At 63.9% G+C, this 25,520-nt stretch overlaps 2 protein-coding genes across 3 annotated transcripts in view; one reads left to right on the top strand and one right to left on the bottom strand.

Moving 5' to 3' along the window:
* FLRT1 (fibronectin leucine rich transmembrane protein 1) overlaps positions 1-6,646 on the bottom strand; it is a 76,110-nt gene extending 69,464 nt beyond the window's left edge. The window contains exon 1 of the mRNA XM_070565251.1: positions 6,431-6,646. The gene's annotated coding sequence lies outside the window, so the exon portion shown is untranslated. The remainder of the gene's footprint in view (positions 1-6,430) is intronic.
* MACROD1 (mono-ADP ribosylhydrolase 1) overlaps positions 1-25,520 on the top strand; it is a 146,204-nt gene that overhangs the window by 107,956 nt on the left and 12,728 nt on the right. For both annotated transcript variants that reach the window (XM_070565254.1, XM_070565253.1), the window contains exon 4: positions 24,079-24,108. In XM_070565254.1, the coding sequence (XP_070421355.1) occupies positions 24,079-24,108 (30 nt within the window). The remainder of the gene's footprint in view (positions 1-24,078; positions 24,109-25,520) is intronic.

Genomic DNA, 25,520 nt, shown 5'->3' with positions numbered 1-25,520 from the left:
CACTCAAATCTCTTGCTGGCAGTGGCATCCCAGGAGTGGGGGTGGGACGTGGGGCTCCTTCGACCTCAGAGCCCGGCTCAGGCTGGCTCACGGAGGCCTGGTTAGGAGGGACAGGTGTAAGCTGTGTGTGCAGGAATGCCAGCGCATGTGAAAGCACATGTGAGCGTGCAAGAGGTGTGAGCATGGTGCAGAGCTGTCTCCCCGTCCGGAGCTGACCCTGCCAGGACTGGGGCCCTGGAGGCTCATCTGTGGCCAGCTGCAGCCTGGCCCACCATGGGCAGCTTCTCCGAGAGAGTGAGGGACCCCCCCCCCCGCCCCCCACTCAGGGCAGGGGCAGTCCAGCCCAGTCTAGACTCCCAGTGGCCCTGGGCTGACTGAATCCCACCCCGTGCTTTAACTGGGACGGGCGCCCTCAGGAACACAGCAAAACTCCTGCATCCTGGGACCGCGTCTGGCCCACCAGCAGCCAGGCTCCCTGAGCCAGAACCAGGCCCCTCAGGACTGACCACGGAGGGGCGTGTTCGAAATCAAGGTCATCTCAGAAAAGGCAGCAGGCGGCTGCGGGCAGGCCCTGCAGGGCACCTCGGTTCACGCTGGATCCGGGACCCAGAAGGGCGCGTCCCCTGAGGGCAGCTCAGGCCAGCAGATTTCATCCCCAGGAGTCCCAGCTGGCAGGCTGGACCCTCCTCTGCCACCCACCCCAGCTCCTGAGCAGTCGTTCAGTCAAGGGTTCATCATCCATTCATCCTGCAGGACCCTGAGTACCTACTGTGCGCTGGGCCCCATTCCAGGCCCTGGGATACACAGTGCATAAGACAGACACATCCCTGCCCTCGGCCACCCCTGCGCACACAGGGCCTCCGACCCCTCATCCCAGCGCCCCTGCCACTCAGGACCAGCCAGGCATCTCCCCCACTACCCCTCAGAGCGGCCCTGGGCACCCCCACAGCCCCTGGAAACTCAGCTCTCCACTCTGCCCCCGGAGGTGGGACCTCCACCATGCAGCCCTCGGCAGGCGCCCCCAGGAAAAGCCCATTCAGGGCCAGTGCCCGGCAGCGTTTCTGAGGACATGTTCCGGGGCCGCATTTCCCAAGCGTCGCTGCGAGGGTGGAGGGGTGGAGGGGTGGAGGGGCGAGGCGGACGGCTCGACAGGAGCAATTTGCTTCTGTAGATAAATGCCGGCTCCTCTCCCTAGTCAGTTCCCCCTTTCTCTTCTCTCTTCCTCGCTCTCTCTCTCTTTTTTTTTTTTTTTTACAGTTTGCTAAATCTGTTGTAATCTGGTGCCAACGATTAATTCAGGCGGAAGGAGGGAAGGAAGAGAGAGAAAAAATACTGCCACAGAGCTGCTCCCCGCGAGCAGTGCAGGCAGGAACAGCCAGGACGTGCGCCTGGGCGACCCCAGTTTTCATCCCGGTTTTAATTAAGTACCAAGCCATCCCCGAGACAGCCCCGCCGCTGCCTCCCTGCCAGCCAGTCCGCCTGCCCAGCGCAGTCTGCAGCGTCTGGGCCCCGGCCGGCCGGATGCCTGGGTCCTCATTCTGCATGGGAGGCAGTGTCCCCTAGTGGTTAGCTGAGCGGCACACAGCTGGGTCGTGGTGCCTCCGGGAGACGCGGCCTTCACTCCCGTCTCCCCCCGCCGCATCCCCTGAGTCCTGTGCCCCATCCCCGTGCTGGGGGACATTCAGAGCCAGGAGGGGGTCTAAGGAACCCCCTTCATCACTAGGAGCCCTCAGTCTACACCACCCACTGCCTCCATCACCAACAAGCCCAGTAGTACCCCCCCCGGCCCATCAAATGCTGGGTCAGCTTGCCCACACAGGGGGGTACTTGGTTCTCAGGAACAAGGGACCCTGGACTCAGGAAGCTCACCCTTCCAGGGGCCCATCCAGGAGCCCGGGCAGTTGATCCTTGAGGCAGGCCTAGGAGTCCTGAGAGATGAGATGGACAGGCCAGCAGAGACCCAGGGTCAGACACGCCCCAAGCTCCGAACAGACCCACCGTCCAGGTGCTGGCAGATGCCACATGCCCCCCATGTCTCTCACACCTGCAGGGGTCCACATGCAGCCCCTTCTGTTGGTTCCGCCCACCCGGCCCCTCGTTCCTGTCCCTTCTCCTCGCCAACTCCTGTCCCCGCTTCATGTTTTGTCTCAAGGACCCCCGTCCCCATCCCCCAGCCCCATAGGCTCCTCTGTCGCCCAACCTCACAGGGCTGCCTTCCCGCCTTCAGAGCCCAAGGCCCTGGTGGGAGGGGAAGTATCTGACTGCTGTCTGACCCTATACCAACTGTGGCTCCCTGAGGACAACACTTACAGCTGCTTTCATTTACCCGTTTTTTCCCAGAGCCCAGCACCGTGCCTGGCCCATAACTGGCGCTCAGCATGTATCACATGCATGCATGAATGAATGAATGAATGAATGAATTAGAGGGAAAGGAAGGAAGGAGGAAGGGAGCCAGGGGTGCTGGGCAGGGTGCCTTGGGACCATCCCCCCCGACCCCCGCCGTAGCAATGCCTAAGGCTGACCCCCATCCCCCCCGCACCCCCATCACTGGAGTGGGAGGCAGCACACGCCAGCCCACAGTCAGAGTTTCAAAACCCAGGTCGGCAGCGAATCCAGCAAACAACCTCCACCGCACGTGGTGGACCCCCCTTGCTGACATCATCCACCGAGCCGCTGACCCCGGGGAGTGGCTGGGCTCTGGGGGCCGTGGGCAGCGTAAACAGGCATCCGCCGGTGCTCAGGCAAACACAGGCCTGCAGGAACACGGCCCGCCGTGGAACCTCCTCCACGCCAGCTGCTGCTAGGAAATGCCAGGCCAGCTCTCGGGGGGGGAGGGGGGCAGCACGGGCAACCTGGGGTCACACTGTCCTTCCCCCTGTCTCTTCCGGGCATCCCGTCCGCTCCCCCCCACCCCAGCCTTCTCAGGGTGACTGCCCGGAGGCAGAGGACAGAATGCAGCAGGCTCCTGCCCTGGCACAAGCCGGAGAAGGCAAGAACTTGTCTCCAGGAGGACCCAGGTTCCGGGGAGGGGCCCCCCAAACCCACACAGAGGGCTGTGCATCAAGGACAGTAAGCAGGCCTGAGTCCTGCGCCAGCCCCACCCTTCCAGAGCCCTGGTGGCCTCTCCTGAGGGTGAGCCCCTGGGGCAGCCCCACCCCCCACCCCAGCCCACCCCACCCCCACTGCAGGCATTTAGGACCTCCAGCCACGCCCACACCCCTCCTTGTCCCCACACTTGCTCACAGCCCACACACTCCATCCTATGAGGCCCCAAGGCAAAACCCCTCAGCCTCATCCCTGTTGGTCCTGGACATTCCCACTGTCACTTAGGGCCAGGCTTTGGAGCTGACACCCGTGGCCAGTAGGTGGGTGAGATGTCACTGGGCTTTGGTGGCTAGGGTCGGGGCCAGGTCAGTCCTTCCTGCTACTCCAAGGTGTGAAGAAGCTAGAAGCCCTCAGCCCAGTGTGAACCAGGGGTGGGGACCAAGGGGGGCCCCACATCACTGGGCAAAAACTCTGTGCTAGAAGCTTCCTATGGATCATCTCATAGCGGGTACCCCAAGGTGGGTACAGCTCTTCCCCCACTTTACAGATGAGGATGTTGAGGCCCAACAAGATCCAGACACTTGCTCGAGGTCAGCAGGCCGGGAAGAGCCACCCTCCCAGGAATCACAAGTCCCTAGGACCCTGGGGCAGAGAGTTGGCCCAGCCAGACCCTCACACAGCCCCAGACAGCCTGGCTGGCAGGGGAGGTGGCTACCAGCAAGGCCCCAGCTCCCTGAGGACACACGGGGGGCCATCCACACTGCAGCGCAGGGACTTCACCTGTTCACGGCCACCCCTGTGCCATCTGCCCCTTCCCCTGGCTCGGGGCAAGCTGTTCCCAGAGGCCCAGAGCCTGCCAAGCACGCCCCACCCAGCACCGAGCTTGCCACCCCCCTGCCTCTGCCCGCCGCCTCTGTCCCACCTGACTTGGCTGAGGGTGCCCCAGGGGCCTCACCCTGCCCTGCACCAGAGCAGCCGCTTCTTGACGACTGTCACTGCACTGGGCCTCTGCGGGCAGGCAGCTGGTCCCAGGCCTGCCTCTCTGTCCCTCGACGCCCGCCGTTTCAGGTCCACCTGGAGCTCCAGTCCATCTCTCAGCTAACTTGGAAGCGAGCACAGACACCACCTGCCCATCTTTCGTGCACTGCTCTTCCCAGCTCTCCCACACTCAGGATGCCCTCCCATTCTCACAGGGTGGGACAGCCACTGTATCCCCCTGGGCAGGCAAGGAAGCGGGCTCCCCAGAGGCTGCCGGCCTGGGGTCACCCAGTAGGCGACACAGGCTCAGCCACCAGACCTCAGTCTGCACAGAGCTGGGTCTTGCGGGCTAACGCCCTCCCCGCAGAGCCCTGGCGGCGACGTGATGGGGAGGCAGCCTCCCTCCCGACCTCCTCCTTGGAAACGAGCCGGGTGGACCTCCCAGGGGCTTGCGATGGGAGGCCTCAGAGGAGGTGTGAGGGGGACACAAAGGAGGGCCCTGCTGCTGAGGGTCCACATGAGGCTGAAGTCCACCAACAGCCCCCTGGCTGGAGGGAATCTGACCTCCAACCCTCCAAGGCTTCTGCAGGTGCCCTCAGGCCTCGGGGACCTCTTCGGCCCAGGAGCAGGACATCTGTCTACCTCATCCCATTTTATAATGCAGTCTTGTCCCCCCCAAGCTCAGCCTCAGGAGCTGGGTACAGCCAACTCCATTCCACCAAGGGAAACTGAGGCTCAGAGAGGCAGAGGGAGTTGTACCCAGTAAGTGGTAGAACGTGGCACACAGACGGGTCCAGGGGTGCGCGCTGCAGGCTGCACAGCCAGGGGCGTGCCAGGGCAAACATGCTAGGGAGCAGCGTCCATCTGTGACTGCGTTAGATCATGGGGCCAGGGGTGCACGTAGCCCCCCCACACACACACCCCTGTCTGCCCTCGGCTCTCCTGCCCTCAGACCTCCCCGTGGCAGCCCCTTCAACGAGGTTGTGACAGCCCCTCGGCTCTTCCTGCCACTCAGACCTCCCAGGGCCCCTCGCTGCCCACCTGGCTGGACAGCATCCCCTCCAGGCCAGCCCCAGCAGCTCAGGCCGTTTCCATTTTAAATCTCTGAGGAAGCCCTGAACGATCGCCCACGGAGTCGGCACCAGCTGACAGGTGATGTTGTGCCTCTCCTCCTGGGGCTGGCAGGAAGAGATGCAGTTGGCTGTCACTCCAGAAACCCGAGCCTGGAACCCCTGAGCGTGGCCGCCTTCCCCTCGGCTGCTGGGCAGAGAGGGGCATGCCCCTTCCCACGTCCCTCTACCAGCGGTATCCTGCATCCTGCGTGGCTCTGTGCCCTGACACAGGCAGCCTCCTCCCCAATTCCTAAGCCACCTGGGCAGGGGGACAGGAGGGGCTGGTCTCTGTCCTCCTTGAGGTTGCCCATGGGGGCGCCAGGGTGGAGCAGGGCAGGACCCAGCTGCCCCCCACCTCTGCCCCCAGCCTAGGCTTTATTTATTCACAACAGGGCTCTGGCTTGGGCCCCAGGGGCCTGGCACACCCCAGCTGAGCTGTATTCTCTTAAAACCTCACACCCCAGAGAGCCCCGCAGCCCTCAGGGGCACCCGGAAGCCTGGGGCAGCTCCCTGATGTCGCTGCTCCACAACTTTCTCCTCCTCCGAGAGCTCTGATCCATCGCGTTCCCCCCAGCAGGGCAACAACACTCCCCAGCCTTCCGCCCCTGGGCCTCCAGTCCCCGCGAGGAGGGGCGTGCGCCTGGCCTCCGGCTGGGGGGAGTGGGGGGCACCCCGCGGCCCCCGGCCTCCAGCCGGCATCTCACGGTTCCAGCGCCAGGTGCACTGCTCCGCACGGAGCTGACAGTCCACAGCGCGCGCGGGGAGGGAAGTCGGAGGTTGCTTATGTCCCCCTTGAAGTCGTTTTAAAAATAAAACCTCGCTCCAAGCGTGACTCACGCAGCGAGCGGGGACAGAGCGCGGCGCCCGAGCCGGCCCGCTGCCTCTCGCCGCGCGCCCCTAGCCGTCCGGTTCCCGGGTACGGGGCCTGAGCTGGAGCTGGCCAGCCCAGCCTGGAGCCCCCCGCGGGCCGGGCCGCCTCCCTGGGGGCGCAGCGAGGGCTCGGGCTGGGGCTCCGGCCGAGCCCCCGCCCTTTCCAGCCTCGGCTCGGGAGAGTGGAGCCGCCGGCCGCGCACCCCGCGCCTCCCCGCGGCGGGGCCAGCGCCGCCGACGCTCGGCTGTCGACTCGGGGCCCCCCACCCCAAATCCCAAAGGCTGCGCGGCTCCCGCGGCGCCCGGGCAAAGCCGGGCAGCCGGATCCCGCGGCGTCTCCGTGCACCCCGGCCCTGCCCCGCTGGCCCCGGCGCCCCGTCCCGCACGCGCGGACCCCGACCCCCGCCCGGTGCATCCTTCCTTACCTGCGCAGCGGCCGAGGAGGCGGGTCTCCTCGGGAAACTTTGCGGCGACGGCTGGAGCCTCAGGGGTTATTCCAAGGAGCGGGCGGGAACCGGAGCCGGAGGGCGCCCACGGGGGCCCGGGAGAGGAGCCCCAGGCGCGCGGCGGAACGCGGCGGCGGGCCCGGGGCGGGGGGCGCGCGGCGGCGCATCTGCCCGGCTCGGGCGCCCGGCGGAGCCGCGGGGGGCGTGCGCAGGGGTGCGCCCGGCAGCCGGGGTGCGTGTGGCCGGGTGGGTGCGCTCGGCGGGGCGAGGGCCGGCGGCGGTGCTTGCGCGAGCGGCGGCGGCGGCGAGCAGGACGCGGGGAGCCAGGCTGTGCGGCCGCCTCTCCCTCGCGGCAGCGGCGGCGGCGGCGGGGGCCGTGCGTGCAAGCGCGGAGCGGGAGGGAGGGGAGGAGAGGGGGAGGCGGCGGGCGGGGAGGAGGCGACGGGGGCGGGGGCGCCGCGCTGCGCACTGGCCGGCGGGACCCGGCGCGGGAGGCTGCGCCGCCGCGCGGGGACTCGGGCCCAGCCCGGGAGAAACGGCCTCCGCGTCCCCCTCCCTTTGCCCTCAGCTAAAATGGCTGGGGGGTGGGGGCAGATTGGGGAGCCGGCCCCCCCCGCGGGGGCGAGGAGGGAGGTTCCCAACAGCCTCCAGCGCGGGGGCGGGGGAGGAGGAAAGGGGTTCTCGCTCGCGCGCCGCCTCCCCTTACACGGCTCCTCTCCGCACCCACTCATTCATCTATCCTTCCAACCATCCATTCATTCATTCGTGCGTCCACCCGTGCATTCATTCACAAACAGATACCCAGCGCCTACTCTGCTTGTCAAGGTAACCCTTCCTCCTGCCGGGCGCCCCTTCCCCACGCGGTCCCCTCACCTGCGCGATGCTCCACCACGGGCCCGGGTCAGATCCCAGCCGCCACGCCCCACCCCCTCCAGCCCCTGTGACCTTGAGCAGCGAGTTACTTAACCTCTCAGAGCCTCAGTGTCCTGTGCTGTGAAATGGGAGCATTAACTACCTACCTCCCAGGGTTAACTAGACGGTTGACAGAGACCTTGAATGGGAAGGAGTGAGGGCCTGCGGGGTGCACATTACAACTCCGGACTCCGGGAATGCCTGCAGCAGCTGTGTGGGGTCTGGGTTGGGGGACCAGACCTCTCTCCTCTTAATCTGGAAAGTCCCCGTGCTCTTGGCGTTCTCTGGGGTCCTAGGAGCTCTCTGTCGCCCAGCCTCACCCTGGTCAGACCTTGTCACCAAGCTCATCCGTCGTGTCCTGCCTTCTTTTCCCTGGAGGCTGCTCCCAGTGAGTTCCCACCTCTGCCTAGAACCTCCCCAGGCCCCACTGCTCCCAGATCCATGCCCAGACTCCCCACAATCCGGCTGGGACCCCTCCCCCCAGCCCAGCCCCACACCTCCCGCCCACTGTCCCAACTCCAGGCCGGTGCATCGGTCTAGGTTACGCTGCTCTTTGCTGCCCTTCAAGGCCTGGCCAGGCCACCCCTTCTCTGGGAGGCCCTCCCAGATTCTCCCTGGGGGAAGGTTGCTGTGAGGGATACTGGACCCTCTGTCCCCCACCTCCTGCTCTCTCCCATCTCTCTTGCCCCCAGCCATGAGCAGACTGAGGCCTCGCCTGAGGCTGTGCATGCCCCTGCCTTTGCCTTCCTGCCTCTCCCGCCTCACCCCTCCCTTCCCTTTTCCCTTCCCTTCACTCCCTTTCTTGCTCCCCCCACCCCTGCTTTCTACTCAATTCACCAAACAGCTATTTTTTCCTCCCAGTTTTTATTTATCGCCCAAACAGCATTATACCAACAATAAAGAGAAAAATCACCCACAATGCCACCGCCCTGTGGCATCAACAGCCTCTGTGCCTCCGCTCCCTTCCAGGCTTGTCCATGCACCAGCGGCCGTAATTCTCACAGAGCCACGGTTTCTGTTCCGCCTCCCAGACCCCCAGATGGACGTGGGGGCCCTGGGGCTCCGTCACCCTCTGTCGCACTGAGCGTGTTGCTCAGGAATTCTGTGCGCATCTTCTTTCTCTTCTAGACTGAAGCCCTGGGAGGAGGGACCCCTTCGCATCCCAGACCAGGGCTGGCGCAGAGCAGGCTCTCGGTGCCTGGAGTGGGATGGATGGTGTGGATATAGCTCTATGCGCCATGTCGGCCTTAGATAGCAAAATACCATCTTCATGATGGTGGTTTTAATGGCTGCATGATATTCCATCGAGCTGATGGACCGTGGCTCGCTCAGCCGCGCCTGGGGCCGCACGCAGTTCAGGGAATGTTTATGGCGGTTCTCTGTGTGCCGGGCGCTCTGGGGCACCGGAGACCAAAAGTGAATCGGGCCTGGCTGGGCTGCCCTCCCCTCCCGCACAAAGCTGGAAATCCAGCAGGGGGTGGGCACCTATGTGGTTATGGCTCGGCGGCATCCTGCTGAGACAGACGTCATGACCATGTGACCCCAGGACACAGGGGCCACGTCGTCTGCGCCAGCTTCCTGGGGAGGTGGCCCCTGCGCTGGGTCTCGGAGGGTCGGGAGGAATGTTCTGGGCAGACACCAGAAGCTGGTCCCGGCTTGTTCACGGTGTGAAAGAGCCAGAGGTTTGTGGTCAGGAATTCTTGGCTGGAGCTGGGGGATAGGAGTCTCTGGCCATGGTGGGAGATGAGGTGACTGATGTCAGCCAGACCAGGTATCCAGGGCCTTTAACAAACCTGGGGAGTCCGGACTGTATCTTAAAAGGAGTAGGGTACCAGAGAGGGAGAGTAAGTTCAGCAGGGGCACTGTCAGCTATGAGATTCACAAAGATCGCTTGTTCATTCAACAAACACTTGCTGAACTCCTGTGTGCTGTGGGGCTCCATAAGGGCGCGTGATGAAGACAGAGGGGCCCTGGCCCAGGAGGACTGAGCTGGTCTTCGAGCTGGGCACTCACAGAAACGTTCTCAGCACGAGGAAGCGGAAGTCACCCAGGCACAATTTGTGGCTTCAACCCTGGGCTCCCCGGCCCCAGCTCCCCTGCTCCCAGGGCGGCGGTAACACGGGCAGCGTCTGGCAGCCAGATATGGAGGACCAGCCACTGGGCAGCCAAGGTCACCCTGGCCCTGCCCGCAGCACCCCTGCCTCCCCCACCATCCCTACCCTCTCAGGAGTCCCCAGATGTGGATTTTTTTGGCCACCTGACCACTTCCCCACTGGTGACCCCGGGCACCAGCCCAGCGTCTGTCGATGCTGCTCAACTTTCTTATCTTAATGGGGCCGTCACATACCTCCTGGGGCTTGTGTGACAGTCTGACGAGGTCCTGAGAGGAAAGTGCTTTGTATACTGTGAAGTGCTGTGACACCACCACATACCAATATTATACTGTTGTCAACCAAGGTTGTCCCCCCTTGGCTCTGCTTGGGCCTGTCCTGGGCTGGGGGCAATGGAAGGGGTGGCCTGACTCAAGGGTGGGGCGGGATGGTCCATGGGCATCCCCAGGGACCCCTGAGGCCCAGGCTCTGTGCTGGGCGTCCAGGAGTGGAGCCCTCGTGGGCAGTGGTCAGCGGCCAGCACCAACAAAGGGGCCCAGAGCAGATGTTCAGAGAGTGCGACCCTGGGATCAGCCAGCCCCTGACAGTCAGCACAGCCTCCCCAACAGACCCCAGCGTGGGCGTCGTCTCCTGGTGGGGGGGGTGGGGCTCCAGCCCCCCACCTGGAGCCAGAGAGCCTCCTAGTGGACTTCCTGCCCCGTCTCTGGGGTCTCGGTCTTGGATCTCACTGCCCTCCCAGATCCCCAGGGTCCCCTGGGTCTGGAGGCACCTGAGAGAAAGCTCCCAGAGGTCACTGTCACTGAACCCCTGGCCCGTCTGGTTCCCAGACATGGCCCCCCGGCGATGTCCCTTGCCCCCTGTGATGTGTCCATGAGTCGTGGGCGTGTGGCCTGTGTGCAGGCTGGCTGCACACATCTGAGTGAGCACACCAGCCCCCCCCCAGAAGGTCCCAGCAGCTTCTGTGATCCCAGTCTCAGTGCCACCACGCTCCCCCTCCCGCCACCGTGCATAAAGCTTCCCGCCTGCACATCACGGAGGGTTGGGGCTTCGCAGGATCAGGGTACAGGAACGGCAGGGGTGGGTCCCAGCGCTGAATTTCAGGGGGAGTAAGGGAGCAAGGCCTCCAGCCCAGGAGGAAGTCGCAGAGCGGGTGCTTTGGGAGCGCACACGGCAGGGACAAAGCCAGCGTCTCCCGAGCACCCAGGAAGGGTCCCCAGGCAGCTGGCTGGAGAAAGCTGCTGGCCAGTGAGGGAGCACACCCACTCGGCCTGCTCCGGCGCCTGCCTCTGGGCACCCTGCTGCCCCAGCACTGAAACAGGCGTCCCCCTTCCCTGCGCTGTCCCTCCTTTCTGGACGAGTCAACTCCTACTTACCTCTCCGTCCGGGGCTTGACCATCTTGTCCTCCAAGAGGCCTCCCCTGACCCCACCTGTCCTAACGAGGTCACCCGCTCTCTCTGCTCCCTCGGCTTTCCCTCGGTGGCACTTAGCTCCGTCTGTGATGGTGTGTGACTTGTGCCACTGCATTGGGCATCTACTGGATGACGCGTTCACATCTCTGAAAATCGGGGCGCAGCTGGTGGCGCGGCGTCTTCCTCGGTGGTACAGAAAATAGTGGCGAGACTTGGGATCCACGGAGACCATGTTCCGTGCTGTGTGTTTTGTTAGCGTCCGTCCCTCCCAGCAGACTGGGACCACCTTGAGGGTCTGCCATGGTCCCTGCACGTCCCCAGCACTTGCGACAGGTCCCGGCGTGTGGGGAGAGCCGTTGGGCGGTGCTCAATGAGTGAATGGATATGATGACGATGACGTTAATTAGCGTCAGGCTGAAATAGCCTTGCAAGGCCTCAGGGACGGAGTGCCCAAGGCCAACCGTGACCTCCAAAACTGGGACCTGCCCAAGATAATGATTCCAGGGGCTCCAGGGGGGCCAGACACACTTCCAGCTACTGGGGAGTGGCAGGGTAGGGTGCCAGAGGAGGTCTGGGGGGTGATGGGGAGGTGAAGTAGGGAGATCACAAGTGACAGCTGTCATTCCAAGCCCCTGGGTGGGTGGAAGAAAGACACCAGAGAGTTGGAACCCGGCCTGGACACAGGCGGGAGGGTGGTCCCCTGGGGACGAGGGCTCCGTGCCAGCTGCCTTCCACGGCCCTGGCAGGACCGAGGCTGCTGCCCAGACTGCTCCCTGATGGGCCCTCCTATCCCTTGGGAGCCTTCTCTTCTCCCCACAAATGACGTCACCACCCTCCACACCCCCATCTCCTCCAGACCCAGGCTGCCTATCACTGGTTCCCTCCCTCCCCGACTCCCTCCCCGGCCTTATTCCCAGCAGAGGTGACGCTTTTCATGGTGATTGAGGCATTTTTTGACTCTGGCTATCATTCACCTGTTACACACATCCCAAGTTCAGGAGGGGACACGTGACCTGTGTCTAGAAGGACAGTCTCACTGGAGGGACCGACACATGCCAACGCACCGAGGGGTGCATGGTGAGCAGCTCCAGGCAGGGGGTGGTGGAGAAGGGAAGCAGAGGTGAGGTGAGAAGTGCAAAGAGAGGGCACAGCCCCAAGATATTGGGGAGCCAGAGAGCAGGGTCCCCATGACTGTCCGAGGAGGGAGAGGGGAGGGCAGGGCCGAGGATGGCGGGCGGGAGACGTCCAGGTTTTGAGATGAGAGACTCAGAGACCCCAGCTAGGGTCCCAGCCTCCAGTGATGTCCCCACCCCCGCCACTGTGCCTCTTCTGAGCCCTGCAGACCTCCTTTTCAGGGGCTCAGAACTCTGTCCTCCTGGCCTCCTCCCTCTCCCACCCACCCAGTCCGAGTCTACCCCCTCGGTCTCCCCCACCCCCAGGGCTCCTGAGGCCTGATGCCCACGCAGGCCACCTCCTTGGGGACTCAGGCAGCTGAAGCCACTGGAGATAGTGTGGGGGGGCAGTGGGAGTCTGCGGATGGGGTGTCCTGAGCCTGGGGTCCCCCTCCCCGAGTCCTGGTGGCGCAGAGCTGTGGTGCAGCGCTGGGTGAGTGGGGTCCCTCAAGGCCCCTCACCTGCCAGCCACAGGTGCAGCCACGCCTGGTGGGTTCGCAGCTAAGTGCACTGCTGAGACCCCGCCTGGGAGGAGCCAGAGCCAGGGGAGGGGGAAGATGGGAAGATGGGGAGGGCACTGGCGGTGGAGGGGGGGTGGGGTTGCCCAGCAACCAGCACGCTCTCGCTGCCGAGGAGGGATTCTTAAAGAGCTGAGCAGCAAGGCTGGGCCTTGGAGGGGCCGAGATGTGGCCTCGCATACCAATGGCTGCTCCCATTGCCTCCTCCTCCTCCTGTCTCTTCCCTCCTCCTTCCTCCACCTCCTCCTCCCGCCCTCCTCAGAGTGGAGCCCCAGCTGGGAGGGCATGAGGACAGCGAAGTGGGGCACCCAGGCCAGGGGGACCCTGAGCAGCCAGAGCAGGGACCAGGCTGGGGTCCTATCTTGTCCCCATAGGACATGGCCTGGGAGAGGGTAAGAGGGCCACCCCGAGGCCTCAGAGCAGGGGCGCCCTGGGCTCCACGACCCTCAGCACAGCCCCAGCACCCGGGACTCCTCACCCCCACCCCACCTGGCCCCCCTGATGAAGGAGCACTAGTTTCAGAGCCAGAAGAAACTGCCCCCTCCTAGCTGAGTGAACTTGAACTGGCCACCTCCCCAGCCTTGTGTCCCCAGAGTCCCAGACGGGCTCAGGAGCCATTGGTCACGGGCTGCCCGGAGGAGACGGGCCTGACAAGGCTGTGTCCAGTGGGCAGTTTCTGAGCAAGTCCTTCGTGGTGTCTGACTTAAATTCCCTGGACAGCAAGTGGTTGCCACCCTTCTTCTGTCCTTACTGAGAAGAAGGGACTGTCTGTCTGTTCGGCCGCAATGCAGGACCTCATGTTCCAAAGGCAGCGAGATGGGGACTCGACACCATGGGCTTCTTCCAGTGCCTTCCCTTCAGGGCCTCAGTTTCCCTTCTGTGCCCTGCACAGAGGGGCTGGACTAGGTCAAGCCTGCCTCGCGGGGGTCCACGGAGGAGCCTCTGATTTCTGCCACCTGCTCTGAAGCCACGGGGCGCTCCCTCCCAGCGTCCTGCACATTTTACTCACACACAAAGTGCTCCCTCCACTCACCACACTGAGCCACATTCAGAAGCGGATGCCGTGCCTGGTCCGTCCTGTCACCCGCAGTCCTCTAATTGGTCCCTGTGGGTTCAGCCTCGCCTCTCCTCTTGGCCTTCTGTCAACCCGTCCTTGGCCACCACCATCTCCCCAGCCCCTGGCTCCAGGTCCACCCCTTCAGCTCTGAGGAGGGCTTTTCTAAAGTGCAAGCCCAACCCTGCGCTCCCCCACTCCAGCACCTGCCATGGCTCCCCACTGCCGTGGCAGAAGGCTGCCCCTCTGCCCTCATCTCGGCCACACTGTCCTCTGCAGATCCCCTCTGGACATTTCAGCCAGGGGGGGGTGAAGCAACCTCTGTTGAGTGAATGAATGAATGAATGGCACTAAGAATAGCTCTTCGGTGCTGGGCCCGTGCTGGCCTCTGGGGTACGGAAGTGACCAAAGCGGACTGGGTCCTCTCCCACAGCTGCCATGCTGGCAGTAAACCAGCAAACAAATTTGAGGACGAGATCATTATAGCACCAGGGTGTGGGCTCCGAAGGAAATAAACAGAGCTATCAGAGGAACAGGGCAGGAGGCACTTTAGCTGGGTGGTTGGGGTGCAGGGGGGCCTCTCGGAGGAGGTGACATTTTCATTGAGACCTGAAGGAGGAGAAGGAGCCAGTTTGCAAAAAAACTAGAAAAGTGTGCTGGGCAGAGGGAGCCATATGTGCAAAGGCCCTGGGGCATGAAAAAGCCAGCCCTATTCAAGGAAAAGAAAAGAGGCCAAGAAATCGGGGAAGCGGAGTGTGGGAGCAGCCATGCCTTCACGGCCTGGAATGTGGATTTTCGTCTAAGTGTAATAGGAAGCCATTTGAGAGTTTTAAGCAGAGAAGTGATAGGATCTAATTTATATTTTAAAACGATGATCTGAACAACCACTTTGGAGAGCAATTTGGCAACAACTAGTAAAGTTAAAGATGCTCGTATACCGTGGCCCACGGTCCTGCTCCCAGGCACAAACCGGAGAGAAATTCTGGCACGTGCACGCCCGGGGGGTGTGCAAGATGCCACCTCAGCTGTGTTTGCGAGCGACAAAACGGGCTCGCTTGACTGCTGGTCAGTGAGTGGGAGGATGGGCAGGTGAGTGGGGACAGCACCCCCCCAGCCTGGAATATTACACAGCAGGGAAAACACACCGACGGGAGCAGAACGGGCCCGGCTGGCTGCGTCTCCCACGGGTAGCTGTGAACGGTAGCAGCCGGTCCCAGGATCCACTCCATGGCAGACTCAGGCACGCAGAGCTGGGTACTAGGTCGTTGGGGGCATCGATGGTAAAATCCCCAAGACGATACAGGCCGAATTCAGGGTGGTGGGTCCCTCTGTGGGGGAGGAGAGGACCCCATGCTTCTGTCTGTTGTATTTGTTGGGCTGAGTGGCGGGTCAAGGGGCCATGGATATGAGTGTGTGTGTGTGTGTGTGTGTGCGCGCGTGTGTGTGTGCACGTATATGCCTGCTTTTACACGTATGGAATCAGCAGCCGAGGATCCCGGGTGCTGGAGAGGATGGAGTGGAGGGGGAGGGGCGGGGGCGTCGGTGGGAGGAGCTGGCGGCTGGACCTTGTGGGGAAGAAAGAAACGCAGCCCAGGCCTGCGTGGCTGTGCAGACCCAGCGTTCTTTCCTCCTCCAAACCCATAGTTTGTTTCCTGCTCAAATAAAGCCCCTGGTTTTCTCCTTTCAGAAAGAAAACTGAAGCTCAGAGAGGGCAAGGGGCTGCCTGGGGTCACACAGCAAGCTGGGGCAGAAAGGAACCTGGGGTCCTTCCTTGGAAGGAGTTGGGCCTGTCCCGCTGGGGCTGAGCAGAGGGGTCAAGGCTGCCTTTGGGACCCACACGGACCCCGAGCAGTGGAGGAGGGGTCCATGGCCTCCCGCCGGGGCTTCTCCAGGCCCCTCCCCCCAGGACAGTTTCCCCTCTGTCCCTCTCCCACCCGCCAGGGCTCTCTTGGGCCCCAGCCCCTCATCCTGCGTGGATGGAGACTGCGCCCGGCTGGCTGGGGCTCAAGTCATCTCCTGGTAATTGGGTTTCAGAGATGCTCGTGGTTATGCTAATGGTGGGCCACTGAGCTCCCGCCCTGTGACTCCAGGGGGAGGGGAGGCCCAAGCAGCCGCCACCAGGGTCCCACAGCCCTGCAGCGCACAGCAGTCCCCTGGAAATCAGACTGTGTGGTGCACACCCCGGCTCCCCCACTTCCCAGCTGTGTGACCTTGGGCAAGTCCCTCAACCTCTCTGACCCTCTATTTCCTCACCTGGAGGAGTGGGTAAAATCGTGTCCTCTCCTTGGGCTCTCGGGGGGGCGGGGGGAGGGAAGGGCGAAACGAAAGGACCACTAGAAACACTTGGCCCGATGCCTGGCACAGAGAATTTGCTCGATAACTGAGTTCTTAACTATTTTTCGTTTCTGTTGAAAGTCTGAAAGGTCCTACAGGAAAATGTGAGCTGGGGCTCGTGGAATCTGCGTGATGCGCTAGTGGGTGACTCACGTTTCTTGGTTTTTGTTTACGTATTTTATCCAATTTGGGGCAAGGAACGTGAATTGCTTGCATAACAAACGCCAATACGCAGAAGGTGGCGGGGGACGGCTCGGAGAGTGGGTGTTGAGGGGCATTGGGGCCCAAGGGTTTGGGGTCCAGCTTGGGAGCTGCCGGCCAGGAGGCTGGGTCCCCAGGGGCAGAGCAGGAGGGCACGAAGGAGAGGCCCGGGCCGGCGGGACCACAGCCACGTCGCTTGCTTGGAGCTTGAATGGCTGACTGGTCGGCTGCTGTGGGGAGAGGCCTGAGGGCCCCCCACACGGGGCAGACGGGGCGGGGTGCAGAGCGGGGTGGATGTGTGGGCAGTGGGGAGCTGGGAGGAGTGGGGCCAGAGTGAGGGAGCCTGTCAGAGGCGGGCAGAGGAAGGGGCACTGAGCACAGGGCCCATGGGAAGGCGGAGGCCAAGGGGGAGACCCTAGAGGGGGCCCAGCTGGGTACCACTCCTGACAGACTAGGAGAATCCTGGGCTCCGCTTGGAGAAGATGGAGTGAGGGGCTCAGTCCTGGAGGCAAACAAGCCGAATCTGGCTGAGCAGGATGCTCAGTGGTCCAGGCTCCAGAGTCAGACCGATGGGATTCCAATCCTGTCTCCACCCCGCTAACTCCGCAAGCCTCAGTTTCCCCATCTGTCAAACGGAGGTGCACATCCCGTGAGGTCCCCGTGGGTCTCCCTGGGAGGCTGGTGGACAAACCTCGGGAAGCAGGAGCGGCTGTGGTCATGGGTGTTCATCCAGCCTGGCAGGGGCTTGTCTCAGCCTTCCTCCCAGCTGACCCGGGAGAGCCGGGGACCCTCTGGGCCCAGGGACCACAGCTCCTGCGCCACGGCCGCCGTGAGGCTCCACGAGGCTGTAACTTGGTGCTCGATGCCCGGCAAGGGCCTCAGTTAACTGACCGCCCCACCCCACAGATGAAGAGACCGAGGTCCCAGGAGGTGGAGCAACGCCAAGAGCACAGGGGGGGTTTCGGGACCAGGCCCTGCAAAGCTCTCCCTGCTAAGGGCTGTGGCCTTGAACCAGCCATTTCGCTTCTCTGGGCCTCAGTTTCCCCATCTGTAAGTAGGGGGGAAGGGATGTGTGGACCCATCTACACACGCATGCAGGTGATCCCTGGGGTCCCGTGTGGGAGCCTGCAGGCGGTGATCAAGGTGACCCCTCCCGTATGAGCCCCCCCCCCGCCCCACCACCCCCGCAGCTGGGGAGCGGCCAGTAGGGCTCTCGCTTTCCACCAGACGGCCTCACCCAGGGGAGGGTGACCTTGGCCTGAGGGGACAGAGCTTGTCAAACACGGCCACTGCTCTCACAGCTTGCGATGCCTTTGAAGTCTCTTGTTTTATCTTCAAAAATTCAGCACATTTCACATTTTATTCCTTCTGTGGGGTGTTTCTAATCTAAAACGTGTTTTAAACGACTCGCCCTCAAGTTACACAGAGACCCACCCGGCCTGCAGGAGCGGGGGAGGCAACTGGCCTTGAATTCCCAGGAAAAACCCACCCCCGGAACCCCCCACCCTGTTCCTCCCCCGACCCCCGCCCAGTGGGGCTGGGGCCGCCAATTGGTCCAGCAGTCGGTCAGTCAACCATCACCTCGCGGGTACCAGACTCTGGAGTGCTAGGAGCAGTGGGGGCTCGGCCAGTGGGGAGGCAGGCCAGGAATGGGGCAGCTGCAATGGGGGACACTGGTATCGTGGGAGTTCCTAAGGGGCTCCCACTCCCTGATGGAGGTCTGGGAAGGGCACCTGGACAATGCAGTAGCCAGCAGGTCCCCCTCCTGCCTGGGGTGGGCGGCTGCTGCCCCCACTGCCCCCCGACCTTCTCTCCTGTTTCTCTCTGCCACTCACTCTGCTTCAGCCACAGCGGCCTCCTCACTGTGCCTCAAACCCACTAGGCTGGCTCCTACCCCAGGGCCTTTGCACAGGCTGTTCCCTGCAGGGGCTGTGCCCCTCACAGATGGCTCCCTCTCTTCAGCAGGTCCCCGCACACTCCTTCTAGATCGGCCCTCGGCGGCCCGCCTGCCACTCTCTCCTCCCTTTTATTTCCTTCACAACCTCTGGTGCTCACAGCAATTCTAGTTCAAGTTGATTCTTGTTCTGTTGATTCTCGACTGCGTGCCAGCAGGGCCTTGCCCATCTGTGTCTCAGAGCCTGGCACCTCCTAGGGGCTGGACGCCTATTTGCCAAAAGACAGGCAGCTGAGCTCTGGCCTGGCGAGGGAGGGTGGAGGGGAGCGGGCCCGCCGGGGGCTGGGTGGTTTGGGGGAGCAGCCCCCAGCTCCGAGGGCGTCTGACGCCGCGTGTGGAGCAGTGTGCAGGGGCCCGTGGCGGCAGTGGCCTCCGGGAGCCCAGAGGAGCCGTGCCGCCTCAAGGTCACCGCTGTGCCCGCTCGCCCGCCCTCCCCTGGCCCGGTACCCTGCTCAGCACTTTCCTCGGTCACTGCGTTTCCTCTCGGCCGGCCCGGCCCCTGCGGGCACCCCTCACCTCCCCCCTCGCTCCCCCCCTGGGCTGGAAGATTGAGTCCCTGTCAGCTCCTCCCCCGCCTCCTGCCGCTGCCCTTGGACCCGCTCTGTCGCCTGCACAGCCCCACCCCAGGTCCTGCCTCAGAGGGCACCCCCCGGGGGTGGGCTTTTTTTCTTCAAGGCCCATGGTGACAGCCTGGGCTTCCGACCCCGGGCAGCCCGGCTGAGTGACCCGGTGGGTCCGTTCAGTAATCGTTAGTGGGCACCTGGTGTGGTGGGCTCCGTGCTGGATGCTGGGGACGCACGGGGCTGGGGCGGGGCAGCAAGATGGGCGCTTACTGGAAGGTGAGGATGCTGGAAGCCGTGATTCATGGCCCCACGGAAGGGCATAACCAGGGACCAGCTCTAGCCCCGGGTAGGTAGCTGGGTGTGCTCGCCAGTGGTGTGGTCTCTTCCAGGCAGAGGTAACAGCCCGTGCAAAGGCCCTGGGGCCGGAGGAAATGGGGCAAGTTTGAGGACCTGGAGCATGGCGAGGGAGAGACAGAGGAGAGGGGAAGTGACGGGGTGATGTCAGCGGGGCCCATTGTCCTGGAGTTTGCTGGGGCTGGTTCTTGATCCTGCGAGCAAAGAGGGGCTTCGGGACAATTCAGTTGGGAAGCTGGGGATAAACAGGAGATGCTCAAATCTGCTCTGTGAGGAGGTCGTCTCCAGGCCTCAGCCTGTCACCTGTGAAGTGGGTTCGTCAGAGCGCCGTCCGCACGGGGTGAGGATCAAATGGGCCCACGTGAGTCCGGAGCTGACCCGGCCCAGGCCCAGGCCCTCTGCCGTCGCGGGCCCTTCCTCCGTAATAAAATAGGAAAGGTTAGATTTGATGATTTTCTTGGCATAAAGACAGATATATTAACATTGTGTATTAAAACATTTTCCTCAACCTAAAAGTTCATTTTTCTTCTGATTTTAAAAGAAATTACATTTTCGTGGGTCCCTAAAAGAATTATGGCCCCCAAGCACATGCTACTGTGCCCCTCCTGGGCCTGGGTGGGGGCAGTTAGGGTTAGCGTTAGGGTTAGGTCTATGTCTGCCCAGCAGGGGCGGGGTGGAGGCGACAACCAGAAGAGGGAGAGGGGACTGCGTGCCCCGGAGCCTCTGCTCTCCCCCCACCGACCCCCTCCTCCCCATTTGTGGTCCAAGCCCCATGTCCAGCCGCCCTGCTCCCACTCCATTCGGTCCCCTTTGATTCTGCCGCCCGCCCGCCCGTGGAGAGTCAGGCACAGACGACCTTGTCCTTGCCCAGCATCCCCCCGCCCCCCATCCAGTGGCTCCTCACTGCATCCTGGGAACCTCAGCCTCACTGAGGGGCTTCTGTGCCCCTGCCCAAGGGGCCCCTCCCTGCACTCTTTCCTTGTCTCTCTGAAGCTGTGCGGCCCTCCCTCCAGCCTCAGACACATGCCACCTCCTCTGTGAAGCCCTCCCAGTCTGCAGGCTGCACTGGCTCTTGTCCCTCCCACACCATGGCCTTCACCTGCTCCCTCCCGCTCCTCCAGGCTGGGAGCTCCCGAGGCCCAGGGGCTGTGTCTTGCTCATCTCTGTACGCTTGGTGGCACCTGGCAGACGGTTGGCACCCAATTAAAATGTTTCGCGTGGAGGGTGAAGAAAAGGCCGGCCAGCTCCGCCTTCCCCGGGGCCTCCTCCGACCTGTAGTGACAGCGGCCAAGCACTCGGGGTCTGGCCTCTCCCTTGCACCGGGCGGTGCCCACATGCCAGCCCCTGACCTGGGCCAGGAGCTGGGCACAAACTGGGGAGCGGGTCCACCCTGCCTGTGCGGACAAGTGCTGGGGTCGGGGGGCTGGGTCCCACAGGAGGTTCCTGGGCCTGAGAAGGGGTGGGGTGGGCAGGGGTGAAGGTGGGGGCACTGCATGAGCAGCAACGTGGGGGCGGGGCAGGGCCGGCAGGATGTGTGGAGGTGGAGGGCGAGGCCCCAGGGCCCCCAGCCCCTGGCCTCTTGGGCCACCGTCAGGGAACAGAGGATGTGGCAGTGACTGGCTTCAGGGGTGTGGTCTGCATTCCACCCCAAGGTCATAGGCCCAGCGGAGTCTGGAGCCAGCGGAGCATGGCGCGGGCACATGGGGGCCCTGTGTGGGGGCCGGCAAGCAGACTCGGATGGCGGGCTTCAGACCAGGCGCCCCACAGCCCCCAGGGTGGGTGCTCTGGCCCGGGAACCACGCCACCAAAGCCAGGACAAGCCCCCTGCCCTCTCCACGCCCAGCAGGAGCTCAAAGACCCCTGCTTTGCCAGGCCAGTTTGCATCTCTTGGGTGGGGCCGGTCACAAGCCCCCACTTGGACTCGAAGTCCAGTGCTCGTCCCACATCACGTGGCCACCCACCCATCGCCGTGCCTCAGACAGAGGGAGTGGGCCTGGGTGAGGAAAATGGATGCTGACGACCAGCTTCCTGCTCCAAGCTCCTTCCCCCACTCCCCAGGCACTCTGTGAGCCTCAGTTTTCTCATCTGAAAAATGGGCTAATGACCAGTTGTGATTTAGGGCCTCAAACCAAACTGAGGGGAGCATGGGGGGGCAGCAAGGGGAGGAGCCGGAGGTTGAAGGCCCACAGCCGGGTTCGGTGAGGTGGGAAGGGTCAGCACTGACCTGGGGAGCCGGGAGGCCTGGGGCCACCCTGCCTCGGTGGGAGGCTAGTGGCACACTGAAGGGAGGGCCTGTTGGTATCTGTGGTGCTCCCCTTTTTCCGTGTCCTCCTCAAGCCTCTAGGCCATTCCCTCGAGCAGCCTGGCCCAGCTGGAGGGCCTTGGGCAGCCTGATGGGGCACCATGTGGCCAGGTGGCCAGGCCCCTGGGGAGAAGGCCAGACAGAGGCCCAGAGGAAAGAGGAGCTGAGGAACGGGGTCCAGACCACTGGGCCACCCCCTGGGCCCCACCCGTGGGACAGCCAGGCATGGTGGGCTGAGGGAAGGGGACGCTGCTGGACCAACCTCCTAGGATGCCCACTGAGCCTGGGGACAGGCCAGTGACCAGGTCCTCTGAGCAGCCCCACCTGCCCTTCCCCACCTGTGACAGGTAGCGCCACCTGGCCCACCCTTCCCCCAGCTTGGCCTGGAGAAATCCTTCCTCTGCTCCAGGCCCCCTCCCTTCCTCAGCCCCTGGATGTTCCCGGCCCGGCGGACATCGGACAAGTTTACCCCAGTCCCCCTGCCTGGGCAGGGCCACACACGGTGGGGTTTAGGGGTGCCAGGCTAGTGGGGGGCTGGCATCTCCTTCCAACAGGGGCCTGCAGAACGGCGGGTCGGGCCCCCTCCCCTCGCGCCCCTTCGAGGCTCACTGCCAACCCATTTGGCACCGAGCCCTCTGTGAGCGGGAGCCAGCTCGTTTGCGGCCGGTGTTAATTAAGAGAGAGAGGTGAGGGGGGCGGCAGGGAAGGGCTGCGGAGGGCAGCTCCCGACAGCTGCCAGGACTGCCCGAGGGCCGAGGGGGCCGGGTGCTGGCCCGGGGCCCACCTGAGATGCCCGGGCCTCCCACGCTGTCCAGATGTCCAGCCCTCCTCTCTGCAACCAGACCTGCTGGGATGGGGGCAGGTCGAGACCCCATCTGCAGGGCCTACTGTGTGCTCTGCCCGGGCGTGGAGGAGGCGGGCCCCACCCTGGCTGGGGTGGGGGGACAGCCTCCCTGTGACAGTCCCTCGGGCAGTCTGCCTTGAGGCCGGCCTGCTTTGTGGCTTGGCCTTGGAGTCAGACAGACTCATTTCCCATCCTGCTACTTGCCACTGTGCCACTCTGAACTTCGGTTTCCTCATCTGTGAAATGGGAACAATTGCACCCCGCTTGTGGCTTTGTTGTGACAGTAAATGGGATCGTTTGTGCAAAACACTCAGCCTGTGCCTGGCAAATGGTCCTCACTCTGTCCTCAGAAATATGCGTTCCTGGGGCAGAGGCCACATCTAGAGCCTCTGGGGGCCCAGCCCCCTAGCAACCCGCCGCGTCTGCCTGGGGGTCTGGCCCTGGTCCGTCCGCTGCTGTCGGTTCTGGCTTGGCTGCCTCCCCTCCTGCCCGGCCTGCCTCCCTCGTCCCCGCGGCCCCCCACCCCTGCTCTGGGAGCGCCCAGCCGCTCCTCGCCTCTCCATCTTAATTAGCTGCTTGTATTAATCTCGCAAGTAACGTGGCAACTTGCAGCCCTGGGTTTTCGGGCTGTGGAATTAATTATTCCCCGAGCGAAGAGCTGTCAGCTCTGGGAGACCAGCCACTCGGAGCCGCCCGACACCACTTAGCAGCATCCACAGCTTCCGCTCCTGGCCCGGGCTCTGCTCCGTGTCCCCCTCCTCCAGAGGGGCTGCGTCAGGACCTGGGAAGTAGGGTGGGTGCCAGAGCCAGGCACCCTGGGCCCAAGGGGCTGAGGCACAGCTGGTGTCCCCACCTGGCAGCACCCAGCGCTCGCCCTGACCCACCCGCGGTGGCCAAGGATGCAGCTGGGCGGCCAGAAGCTGGAGCTCAGGCCGGGGCGGGCGCATGGACCTGCATGGCCCCGACACCCCGGCCCAGAGGCTGCCGGCTTCACTCTGCCCTTGTGTCAGCCTCATGGGGAGGCGGGAGGGGGAGCCGGCCGGGCAGAGCGAGATGGACAGGGCAGCTACAGCAGCCACGGTCCAGCTCCCGTCCAGGGAAGGGGCAGGGGGCCAGAGTTGAGGATGCCTCTCTCTCCCTTGACCTTCATACCAACCCTGCAAGGTGCCCTATTCTCCTCATTTTACATATGGGGAAACTGAGGCACAGAGCAAAGTGACTCTGGTTGACCCCTGCTTTGGTTCCTGTCCCGGTGCTCTGGGCCCTCCCTGCGCTGTCCCGGGATGGGGCCCTGACATCCATCGCACGTGGTCGCTGTCATCCATGAGGCGCCCCCAGCCCAGGTTCACAGCCTCATGTTCTCCCCACGCACACTGTCCCTGGGCTGCGCTCACCATGGCTGCGATGACTCCGTTTGTTTCCTGGTGGCTTCAAGTCTGTGTCCCTGCGCAGCCTGTGAGCCCCGACGGCAGGGACCGGGGCTGCTCTGTTCGCCCCACATCTCTGTACCAGGCCTGGCCCAGAGGGGCCTCAGAGACACTGTGGGGAGAAAGAAAGAAAGAATGAATGACGGGATGCGTGTGGCTGAGGGTCATCTGCCTGTCTAGACGCCACGTGCAGCTGCTTCCGGGCTAAGTGGATGGGACCCCGGTGGCTCCCCTGCCCCCCACCCAGCCACCCTCCAAACCGCAGGCCCATCAGGAGCCTCGGTGGGAGGGGAGGTCCAAGCCCCCATCTACCTCGTCCTGTCTGCCCTGCTCCGAGGAAACCCTGTGCCCAGAGTCTGAAGACCCAGGGACCCAGGGCCCCGCTCTGTCCCAGCGGCAGCCCCCACCTCCCCCTCTGTCCCCCCCGCAGCCACCCCCACTGACCCACCTCTGTCTCTCTCTCTCTTGCAGCCAACAGCTCCCTGCTTGGAGGCGGCGGCGGTGAGTAGACCCTTCCTGTGTTCTGGGGGCCGCGGGGTGGGGAGGGGGGTGGGGCGTGGGGTTGGGGGTCGGTGGCACCTCTCCTTCCACATCTGCTTCTCCTCTCCTGGCTCCCTCACCCGCCGTCCCCAGCTCCCTGCCTTCCTCGCAGCCTCCCCGTCATCCCACAGCCCCGCCCCCCATTTCTCCATCTCTCCCTTGTGTCTGCCTCCCACCCTCCCGGCCCTGCCCGGCCCGCCATCACTGCAGAAGGGCCGGACACCGGGGTAGCCGTGTGGCTCCCGCTCTGCTGGGTGACCGGGCGGGTCCCCACCTTCTGAGCAGAGGCCTCCTCTGTAACTGGGAGGTGGGGGGACACCTGAGGTTTAAAGGGGACCGGGCCTGGGACAGGGGGCGCAGGTGTGGTGGGAACAGCCCAGCCCTGCCCCAACGCCCTCATGCCCTCAGCAAGCCCTGTGTCCCTTTGGCCTCAGTTTCCCCACCTGTGAGGACAAAGTTATTGTCCCTGCCCCACCCTAAAACCTCTCAGGGCGGCTCTGCTACCAGGAGAGGGTCTCCTGAAGTCGGGCTGTGGGGGGGGGGGTCTGCTAACTGTCAAGCCCCTGAGAATACTGCTGTGTTCGCCATTGTTAACAACCCCACCAGGCTGAGCGCCGGGCGGGCCAGAGGTCAGAGGTCGGGGTGGGCTCTGCAGCCAGGCCAAGGTCAGCGGGTGCCCGGGGGGGTGGTCCCTAAGCCCCCAGTGCCTGTCCCGGCAAGGACCCCCAGCCCCTCGCCCCAGCTCCTCCGTCCCCTGCTGACTGGGCTGCCCGCTGTCTACACAGGCAGCAGGATGATTGGTGAGCCGGGGTCCAGGGGTTAATGCGCCGTCGGATAAATCCCGGGGGCCGTGTTTACGGCGGCGGTGGCGGGGCCCAGGCCAGGTTTTAAAAGGGGGAAAAATAAAAGGGGCAGCGAAGGTCAGGAATAAATAAGAGCAGCGCCAAGAGCTGTCTGTGACCGGCCAGGATGTGGGACGGGGTCTGCGCGTGCCTCGCGGTGGTTCCCTCCCCCGCTTCTCCGCCAGCTGTCCCCGTGGAGGTCACAGCCACCCTGGAGGCCTCCCAGCATGAGGGGCTGCGCTGGGGGCTGGGGTCCCTCAGACAGGCCCACCGAGGACCCTCCCTCGGGGGCCCTGGGTGATTCGACTCCCGCCACCCTGTGCCCACGGCCAGCCCTCTCCTTCGTCCAATCACCCAATGATTGAGCACCTGCTGTGTGCGGGGCCCTGAACTGGGAGCTGAGACAGATCTGCTGGGCACCAGAGGGGCCTGGTCCTGGCCATCCCTGAGCTCACAGCCCAGAGGGGAGCACCTACCATGACACAGGGCGGTCTGTGCAACATGGGGGGCTCATAGGCATGGTGGGAGCTC

This window comes from Equus przewalskii, chromosome 11 (assembly GCF_037783145.1).
Source record: "Equus przewalskii isolate Varuska chromosome 11, EquPr2, whole genome shotgun sequence".
In the NCBI taxonomy this organism is placed as follows: domain Eukaryota; kingdom Metazoa; phylum Chordata; class Mammalia; order Perissodactyla; family Equidae; genus Equus; species Equus przewalskii.
The sequence above is the reverse complement of the archived record's forward strand: the minus strand, read 5'-3'. Positions and strand labels throughout refer to the sequence as shown.